Source organism: Oncorhynchus mykiss, chromosome 16 (assembly GCF_057628025.1).
Source record: "Oncorhynchus mykiss isolate SJ-2025 chromosome 16, ASM5762802v1, whole genome shotgun sequence".
NCBI lineage: Eukaryota > Metazoa > Chordata > Actinopteri > Salmoniformes > Salmonidae > Oncorhynchus > Oncorhynchus mykiss.
Genome location: NC_143037.1, coordinates 48,745,849 through 48,756,504, shown reverse-complemented (window position 1 = coordinate 48,756,504; position 10,656 = coordinate 48,745,849). Strand labels below are relative to the sequence as shown.

The 10,656-nt window shown below is 42.8% G+C and overlaps 1 protein-coding gene across 1 annotated transcript; it reads left to right on the top strand.

Annotated features, from left to right (window-relative positions):
* The first annotated feature begins 2,518 nt into the window (after positions 1-2,518).
* Positions 2,519-9,740, top strand: scrt2 (scratch family zinc finger 2). Its single transcript, XM_036947050.2, has 2 exons — positions 2,519-3,195; positions 7,216-9,740. The coding sequence occupies exons 1-2, from the start codon at positions 3,036-3,038 to the stop codon at positions 8,031-8,033; spliced, it is 978 nt and encodes a 325-aa protein (XP_036802945.1). The 5' UTR covers positions 2,519-3,035; the 3' UTR covers positions 8,034-9,740.
* Positions 9,741-10,656: the final 916 nt, after the last annotated feature.

Here is a 10,656-nt window from a genome sequence, read left to right as displayed (position 1 = left end):
CCTTGACTCCCACTCATGGTAACGTTATAAGGGGCACAATGGCCTGTGTCCTGGACTCCTTAGGCACCACTACCTTTTCAGAAGAAAAGCTGTTTCAATGGCTTTATTTTCTCTCTATTCAAATGAAACCCTTGATTTCTAAAGAAGTTACTGAGATGAATTAGCCTGAAAGTAAATTAAGGGATTGAATTGCTTTACATGTGACTCCTTCTCCAATGGCTTTATTTCCTCTGTTTTGGGCTTCACAGCATCTCTAGTGGAGGAATTGCCTCAAACAAAAAGAAACCCAAGACATTTAACATTCAGCTGGGCAGCTTTCCACAGCCCTCTGAGGCTGTACAGTATGTTAATGCAGTTGAGATAGTGTCGCTGCCTCCCCCTCTGACCAGACTGTGGATACAACCCAAGCCCTTGCCCCGACTACTGGGGAGGGTAGAGCCGTCCCACTCCCACTAACCCTGAGGGGATGTCACCATGGCAACACTTGTCCCGAGGCAGTGATCAGATGTCAGAGTGAGTCTGGGGGGGGGGGTTCTAATGGACTGGAACTCAGGGAAGGGGAGAGGAGTGATGGAGTGAGAGGCAACCTGTAACCTGTCACCTGTAACTAGCAGTTGTTGGTTTCAAATATGAAATCAGGATCATTCATGGTTGAATACTGTGTATCCTGTCGAAATATAGCCAGTTAAGCAAATCAGACATAAAAGTTAACCACACAATCATTTGAATAAAACAAATAACACTGTAGAACCACTTAAATGTAGGGCAATAGAACTGGGAGGACTGACACATAGGTGCTGAGGATGCTTCTTTCTCATTGGAGGTTTCCTTCCTCCATTAGGTTGAGTTGCTATCAGTGCCTCAATGTTTCTTCAGAGCATTATCTTTACATGTGTAATGTTAATGTCTGCTTGCCATGTTTGAAGCAGAGAGGGGTGCCCTGGTTCTGCTCCACTGCACCGTACAGAAAGCAGAAGAATGAGGAGGGCCTCTGCCACAGATAAACCTCAGTTCAGACCGCAGAGTCAAACTAGAGGTCGGCTAAAAACTGCTGGAGAAGTTCGATATTAGTTTAAAAAAAAGTTAACTTTAATCTATCCCCCTGGCTGATTTTTTGTTGAAGTCAGAAACACTTGTAGCTTTCCGATGTCAAAATTACAATGTCTAAAACCCAGCAAGAGTTGTGCTGAATTTGGAAAGAACATTACTATTAAATAGACTCAAGAACCCTGAGAGAGTAGACCCAGAAATACCAGATGTGTACAAGACATGTGCCTATACAGTAAACTGTGGACAGCAACTTTCAGTAATTGGTCCCACACCATAAACCTTTGGGAAATCATTCATAGCATGATGCACAGTGTTTTCTCCATATTTCTCCATTTCTGCTCCTCCGTAGACTAGATAACTGAACTTGGCTGTAGCACGTTTCTTAGAGTATGTCCAAATTGTTGAAACAAGCAGCAGCACAGTTATAACACTGTCACTTCCAATTTATGACTGTCAATTCAGCATGAAATTGTCCCATAGCCTTGCTACTGTATCATTGCAGCATGACAACGTTTTGCTGTATGATCCAGCATGGCTGTGCATGGTTTTCCTGATTGATTATTGAGAATGATGAGAGTTCATATGCATGACAGACATACAGTGTTCTACAAATGAGAAATCACGTCTTGTTATGTAAGATTTCTACAGTCTCCAATGTATATTTGTCAGATACAGTGACACTTTCTGACCGTATTCTAAAAGGAAAACTGTTCAATATTTTGAAGTATTTGCTGCCAGCTATGCTTTAATATTATCAACCCAAATCAATCTAGAATTGACCTCACTAATTAGCAGATGTGGGTCTAATTGTGCATTTCACTCTAATCAAAAAGATGTAATTAAACAGATAATACATTTTCATGCATAGCAGGAAACACATCTGTGCCGCACCGCCAGGGAAAAAATTTGAGAGAGTTTGCCAGGAACGCTCCAAATACATCCATGGATAAACAGATAAACAGTGCTGAGATCACTTTCATGAAACTCTACAGTGCGTGTGTCAAGGTTAGAGTCAATTTCATTCCAATGCAGTCAATCAGGAAGGTACCTAAAAATCCATTTCCAATTCAAACATTTTCTCATAGGGAATTACGGAGGAAAATGAGAATTGTGGAATTACAGTAGGATATGTCTACGTTCGTTTCAGCCAAGGATAGTTTGGAATGGGGAGAGGTAGTGAGGTGACAGAGAGGAAAGGATGAGGAGGAAGCGAGGCAGTGCCTGTAACAAGGCAAACATAAACTGTGCCACTTCATCTGAAAACAATGGGAGACAGGACACTGAATGTGCTCTCATCCACATGTCTCCATTGTCTGCCCGCCCCCTCTTTTACTCCTCCTCTGAGCATGCCATGGAGCATAAGAGGGGGTGAAAGGGGGTGGTAGTAGTGGGGGCAGTGTGTGTGTGTGTGTGGGGGGGGGGGGGGGGGGGTCTGGCTGTGTTCTTTCTCCTCTGACTGTGTGCGAATGAATGCACAGACGGTTCAGTGGTAATTTGATGTGTGTCCCTGGGGACATTTGATGGATTAAAGCTAAGCAGCTCCATTTCGCAGCACCACCTGATCTTCCACTGCCTGTGCCCCATATAAAAGCTGGAGAGATCGCTGATCTCAGCTAGTCCGACAGTCTCTCTCTCCCTTCCCTCCTCCACGCTCTCTCTCTCTCTCGCTCTCTTCTCTCTGGTCCTTTAAGCCTGCTGCATCACAGGAGCTATCCAGTGCTGAACCAGAAGATTTTTTATCTTTTTGAAAGCTGGGGGAGCCATAGAGTAACACACAGCGTTGCCGTCAGCCTTGTTCTCCACTGGTTTCCATTTTCTTTCCTTCTCTTATGTTTTTTAGAGGTTGTCTTTTCGTTTAACACAAGGATTACTACTACCGTCAGCAGGCTCCAGCTCTGCCTGTTTGCTGCTTTCTTTCTTTCTTTTTCTTCTCTTTTCTTCTCATGCGTGATTCTCGGGTCTGTGTGTTTTTTATTCTTTGAAACATGCCCCGTTCGTTTTTGGTGAAGAAAATCAAGCTTGATGATTTCTCTTCATCCAATGCTGCCTCTAATCACCATCACCACCTGGACGACTCGTTCACTCCTTTCTCACGCTCCATCACTGACTCTGTGACCAACTTGGGGGTTCGCCTCAGTGAGAATGGTGAGTTTGCATACCTCTGCACAGCACACACACGTCCTGCCTGCCGTTGTCTAGGGTGTGCTACTGTATCACTGCTCCCTTTGGAGAAACAGGTTTAGTTGTTGATTCCAGAATCAGAATGCCCCATGATATCAACATAGTAAACACAGTTGGAATTCTCTTTTGTTTGTGTATAAGTGGTTGTTAGGTGAAATAGTGCCTCTTCACCCCTTGACATGCCTGTTGTCTGGGAATTCATAGCAGATGTTACATAAAGCCGGCTGATTTTGCATCCGTATCGCAAATAATCCTCTCCAGCACCACTACCCCACCCCCATTGTGCTCCCAGACTTTTTTTTTTTACTCTGATGATAGGCAGACACAATTCAGGTCACAGCAGAGGATCGGCTTATGCAAATTGAGGAGCAAAACGTGCCGCACATCTGTAGACGTGTGTATCTGAATTTGTATTACTTGCACAAATTACTGTGTGCCTGAAACATACAGGATAACAAATTGAGATATTAACATATAGGATGACAAACTGAAAAATGTATGAACATGAAAGATGAGTGCCGGATGATACATTTGTCCTTAGCTGTTATTGTCCTTGAGTTTCCATCACAGTCCGAACCCCCCTCTGCCCCCCTCCCTTCCCACCCAACCAGAGCATGCATGCACAGTCTCCCCACCCCCATCCGTCCGCTACATCTTTCTCCTCCTTCCGGGCATTTGAAAACTAGCAGAGGTAGAGTTTCAGCCATGTACAGTACGGGGGGGGGGGGGGGGGGGGGGGGGGGGGGGGGGAGGAGAGAGAGAGAGAGGGAGAAAAATACAGAAATGCTTCGGGCAGCATTGACGAGGGGCCACGTGACCAAGGGTATACAGTAAACATAGAAGAAAGGGCACATAGCTGCACAGTGGGCATCATTAGGACTGGGCATCACGCTAAGCCCAAGTCCAGTCAGAGCCAGAGCCAGAGCCGGAGCCAGAGAGAGACGTCCTTCACTTTCAATCAGTCAGGTTTTAGCTCGCTCCCATTTTGTGGCCATATTTAGGATGCCAGACGTCTGTCTCTCTTTGTTATTTTGTCTGGCAATGAGCAGATAGCTTTACAGTTCAGCTCAATCTGTGAACAAACGATGCCCACTTGTTATTCCATCACATCACATACTACTGTGATTCAGTGATTTTAGATTTGCAACAGCAACCAATAACAAAAGCACATGTTTGCACGGTGTTGTTGTTATTCACAAATGATGGCTGTAGTGAATGGCCAATTTAACTAAATATATATTTTGAAATGATAGATTATGAGGATAAATAAATGTGTGTTTTCTTTACACAAATGCACAAGGTTATGATGAAGTTATGGAACCAGATTCATTACATAGACTATGCGTATTGAAATTACAATCCTTTATAAACACGTTAGTCTCATTCTATTGTCATGTAAATAATAAACACTACTCCTCTTCCTTTGAGAAAGAAAGAATTTTGACTGGGGGGAAAAAAAAAACATTATAGTCTATTGCATTAGGAAGGAAGCCTTCTCGTCTGCTCAATGAAATCCCAGAGAAATCATAACATTGTTGAAATGCCTTGCATCAGCACTTAGGCTGCGCCAACGGATTTCCCTCCATTGTGGAGACATTTGACTTGAAGTGTCTGTCGAACAACAAAGAGGAAGGTGGGAGAGGGAGTCCATTAATTACATGCTTGCTCTGCATTAGAGGAATGAGTTGCTGTACTGCAAAGGTTGGTAGTTCAGCCACAAATGATGAACTCTCTGTCTGACCTTAAGTAATTGAAATCGGTTGCATATGTGCAATTAACCAGGGGAATAGAAAACAAGATGTCCACATACTGTATGTTCCAATAACAATCTGTTGCTGTTTACAGTATGTTTGACTCTTTTCCTGTGCTCTCTTTAGGGTACTGTATATTGGAGGAGATAGTGCCTCATTTTAGATGTTGGGAGAAAATATAACAATGTGTTATATACTTGAAATGAAGTAAGAATTACCATTACCTTAAGAAGTATTTTTTAAATGATTTCTTTACTATAGGCTACATCTCCCAAATATCATAAGTTGTTATCTAGTCAACAAGAGATGCGGTGCGTTTGACCAAATACCACCCCTGCCTTCCTGTAAGATCCCAGTCTCCCAGTCCAACAGTATCATGGTAATGCCTTTGACAAGGAATGGGCTCTGAGAGGGACCCCTTGGGAATGGAGACAGCGTTCTAAGAGAGCACTTAAATGGATTTTCGAATGACCTGATTCTTAAAGGCACTTCAGCGAGCTTACTGTTGCATACAGGTGACCCTCTTCACAAACACTATAGCCATTTTGTTCCGTTGGTAATCCTGTTTATCGTGTTTCCGCTTAACCTTTCCATCACTGCACCATGTGCAATAGGCTATCATTGTGTTGTCCTCTCCAGTCCGTTTATTCTGTGCCCGAGCCTGCATTACTTCTATCTTATTTCCCCTCACACAGTGTGTTCCAACAGCTGTACTATTTTACAGATGATGGCATATTGATCAGCAAGAAACTTAGAATTTCATTAAAAAACAGTCAATAGTTAATTTCCACCGCGTGCTGCACACAGTGCTTAGGAATGGGTTTATTTTTCTGCAGTTATGCACTACTTCTCCCAGGGCAGGATTTGGACCACACATTCCAATTGGAATCGTATGTTTGTCCTATATTCTCGGAAGCTGTTAAAGTGGAACATGTTTAGATAAATGCATACAAGTGTGTAGATGAACTCGGCTAATGTTACTTCATATTCAGCGTTGTTTTAGCTCTTTACAGCTGCCAGGAAACCTTTTAGCTTCACTTGGCTGCCTCGCAATTAAAGGAGGGACAAAAAATTGTCTAGACAAAAAGATTGCCCGTCTGTAATGTAACATCTATCAATAATCTAGTGAGAAATGTTGGAAATATCCTGGAAGTGCTACTCTGTTGAGATCAGAGGCATCATGCCCATAGGGGGCACATGCCCCATCAGATTTGTCATGTAAAAATGTTAAAAAGATATATATTTCTCTCTAATACTACTAGCCACCTAGCAATATTATGAAGTTGGCTTTCGCCCAGATAGGTTCCCAATCTCCAAACCTCACAACTATAGCTACCAAGAAGCCATGTCAGGCTATCAATCCAGTTAGAGTCGCTAGATTGTCTAACTGTCTTAGCTGGCAAGGCTGGCAGACTTTAGAAAAGCAAGCAATTACTAAATGTACTGAGTAAGACTCTCATTCCTTTCAATCTTTTACCCAAATTTTAGCAGAGATGTAGAGAAGCATATTTTGTTTCTTTAAAAAAAGAACCACCACCAGTATATATGTATATGTATATATATTGATATAGAATTAAGCATAATGATTATGGCTCTAGATAGCAGGAAAAAGCCGTTTCAGGTGTTTGCATACTTTGTGCCCCGTCAGATTTATGTGGTGCTTGATGCCCCCTGGTTTAGATCAATTAATTTATAGTGTGGTAGACAGTCACCCCTGACCCTTGACAGTGTGTGCTGTCTGATGGGCCCAGCGTGTTCAGGCTTAAATTGGGCAAACGCAGCAAAGAGATAGTCACAGAGGATTGACATACCTTATAGTAAGAAAGTCTTATCGTGGGAAGAAAATGTGCCTAATCAATGAGACCACGTTGTGTAATAAGAGGGGCCTTCTTTCACAGGCCTATTTAATGAGCTATTATCTGTATGTAGCAGCTAGGACTCATCTGCACTGTAACTGTGTAATAAGGCTGAATGCTGTGAATAATGTTCGGCAGCAGCATAACAGTCCGAGGCCTGTGGTTAGTTCTGTGTGATTTGGGGAAATTGCAATGTGTTTTGTGTGTTTTTATGCTATTGTTTCATAATTTACAAGAGGCAATCATCAATAATAATCGTGTAATCACATCACAATAGACTTATCTACCACCACAACCCCAGGTCTACTGTAGACTACTGTAGACTGTGTGTGTGTGTTTTGCCTTACTCTAACTATTATTGTGTGTGTTTTCTCCAGGCTACATCCAGGATTACATCACGCCATCGGTATACCAGGGGGAGAAGAAGATGGAGCTCAAGCTGGCCTCGCCCGTCTCTGACCCCCTTTACACCCAGGTGAGCAGCGGGGGCGAGGAGTACTGTGACCCTGACCTGGAGCACCCTGACAGCCCCCAGTCCGGCATGACAGCCAGCGGCTTCTACAACGGCGAGGCGGAGGCCCCGACCGAGGGTTACACCATGGATGCCTTCTTCATCTCCGACGGGCGCTCGCGGCGGAAGGGAGAAGGTGACGGCCGTAAGGGAGGTAGTTCTGCCACGTCCAATGCCGATGCCACGGAGGAGAGGGAGGCCGGGGCCGCCGGCACGGCCCGCCACTCCTGCAATGAGTGTGGCAAGACGTATGCCACTTCATCCAACCTCAGCAGGCACAAGCAGACGCACCGTAGCCTGGATAGCAAGATGGCGCGCAAGTGTCCCACCTGCGACAAAGTGTATGTGTCCATGCCGGCGCTGGCCATGCACATCCTCACCCATGACCTCAAGCACAAGTGCGATGTGTGCAGCAAGGCCTTCAGCCGGCCCTGGCTCCTGCAGGGCCACATGCGCTCACACACCGGGGAGAAACCGTTCGCCTGCGCCCACTGCGGCAAAGCCTTTGCTGACCGCTCAAACCTCCGCGCCCACATGCAAACCCACTCTGCCTTCAAGCACTACCGCTGCAAGCGCTGCAATAAGACCTTCGCCCTGAAATCCTACCTGAACAAGCACTATGAGTCAGCCTGCTTCAAGGGATCTGGGGATGAAGATGAGGACGAGTCCTGCTCTGAGAACTAGCTGGCGGAACCAGAAGGACGGAAGCAGATTTTGGAACCCTAGGTTCTACAACCAATAACCCCCTTCACTCTGCCCTACATCCCTTTTTTCTTCCCTTTTATAGAAAGCAATATTTTCACTGAGATTACGTGAAGAAACTGTTCTGATTATGGCAAAGACAATTTCAAAATATGCTGGATCCCCCCCCCCCCCCCCCCCCCCGCCCTGCACAGTAGCTAATCGTCCACAGATACATACAATCAAAACACCCATCCCCCAAATAAAGACTTGTTTTTAGCTCACACACACAAACACAAGCATACGCACACACAAACACACACCCACATACGCACACACACACAATTATATATGAGGCCTGGCATGTGAATTTTTATCAATGACTATAATGATATTGATATCAATAGTAATAATATTTAGATTCCTGATATTTTATAGAAAATACTACAGGAAAAAAAATGAACAACATAAAAAAAGGACAGTAACAGTGTTCTTTTGTTTTTTAGAGACAAAAATGACCTCTTGTATTTTTATGCTGCTTTTTATTTGCTAAGAATTGAATTCTTTTGCAACTGCCAACATGAACTTTTTATGAAAATGTGAATTATGACAGTATTTTCAAAAAATGGGAGATCAAAGTTAAAAACATACCCTTTTTGTCACACATATGTTTTTAATTCAATAGGTGTTATTTTTCTATTGTCCGACTGAATTTGTTGTTTATTTTTTGTGCCAATTCTTCCTTGATTTTTTAAAAGCAAAGCATCTTTGTAACTGTGGGTATTCCAAAAGCTTCCAGCTTCCCAATTAGGATCATGAACCAGGGGTCATTGTCAGTTCCATCAGAGCAGTTGTTCTGAGTTGTTATGGGAAACCTGTTGAACAGGTTGTGTTATCACAAGATTCCGGCGGCAATCAAAGTATACGCTCTTCATCATACTGGTAACTAGAACAAAAATCACACTGGGAGCCAAACCAAATCTACCGATCTGTTGTGATAAGTGCCATGTGCATTGTGCAGTGACCTGTCTATAGCAATGAAAACCATCCCTGTTCTTCCTCCACCGCAGTGGCTTGCATGAACTTTGCCACTCTGTGGTGTTTCCCTCAGTCTTACGTAATAAGCAATGTTCATTATACACTCTCTGACGTGCCCCCCTCTTTTTCTATTACCTCAATAAGGAAAAGGTATGATCTCATGACATGCACCCTCAGTTACAAAGGATTCGTTTTTGTATTTATATGTTGCTGAAAGCTCTTTCTACCATTAGATGTAAATCGTCCTACTACCTTGTACATAATGTATTTCTCTATTTATGTAACTATTTATTTATCTGTCAGTGTATCTATGTATTTTATTTATTCATTTACATGATTGTTAATTTATTCATCTATTTATTTATGCCATTACAATATTTTGTCTATTCACGTGTTGAAACCTGACTTTCCATTGACCTTGTAAAGATGCTGCTGATCTTTAAAGAAAATGTTTATATGCATGAAACTGTAGAGAGTCCATTGGACTTTGTTTTTTAAAGAGGAACAATGTCTCGTATCAGCGGTAACTTCAGACACATGATGAATGCAGATTAGATTTGTTTCACGGCAATAATAACTTCACTGGTACGGCAATTGACATGTATATTAATAATAATCGAAGCTGTCCTGTTTGCAGTCAATTTAGGGCAATAAAATGAAACAGATGAACAAGAAGTGTTAAGATATCCTGCATCTTGTTGTTGAAATAGAAATAGCGTCCACTCAACTGCCTCCCTCCGTGTATTGGCCGAAGATTGACCCTTAATCATGTCACACAAAACTGTAGCAAACATGACTATTGTGTTTTATTAAGACATCCCGTGAAATGTAACATTTTCCACATATATAACATCAAAGACTTCCTTATTCAACCCTCTGAATAGGATAGGGGGAATCAGGTTATTCTGAGACACATTCTATACTACCAGCTGGCTTGTCTTCCACCACTCACAGAGCTGTATTCCAGAATCCTGACAGGTTGAGTTAGTTGGAAGGAGGACTGAGGAGCCCCAATTATCATGCCAGAGGAGATAATGGCAATGGGAAGGCTTTTTTTCCCAGGTGGATTAGCCAGGCGATAATAATAGCAATGCAGTAATTATAAAACAGTGTCGACCCCAATTGCTCTCAAGATTACCATGCCAGAGCATTGCTGCACGCCACTAATGCCCTGAAAAAGGGAAAAGTCAGTAATCGAGAGATAGGCTGTAAAACAGTTGTTTCACTCCTTATTATGAAGACTGGGTAGGTTTCTGTAGCCTGGTCTAGCAGTGCAATGTGAATATGCCTTGAAAATACCTTAGAAGTTTAATAGACATTTAAATTACAACACAAGAAAATAAAAACAGCACTTCCCAAAATTGTCACTTGGTTGGAAGGCTGAAAATAATGGTGTCAGGCATCAGGGTGATACAGAGTTTAGCACATTTGTTATGATAGGCATTTTTCACAATCACGGGGGCTTCTAAAATTAAGCTGTTTGGCAGATCACTCTATATTGAATCCATATGTTTCTTTTGGGGATTAGCAGTGACTAGAAGCCAGATAATTATATAAATGTAAAATGTATCATTATGATTAATGTAAC

Bases quoted from the DNA above. Each gene is read 5' to 3' on its own strand.
- scrt2 (XM_036947050.2), top strand. From the start codon at position 3,036: ATGCCCCGTTCGTTTTTGGTGAAGAAAATCAAGCTTGATGATTTCTCT. The intron at 3,196-7,215 runs GTGAGTTTGCAT...TGTTTTCTCCAG, and splicing joins GGTTCGCCTCAGTGAGAATG to GCTACATCCAGGATTACATC.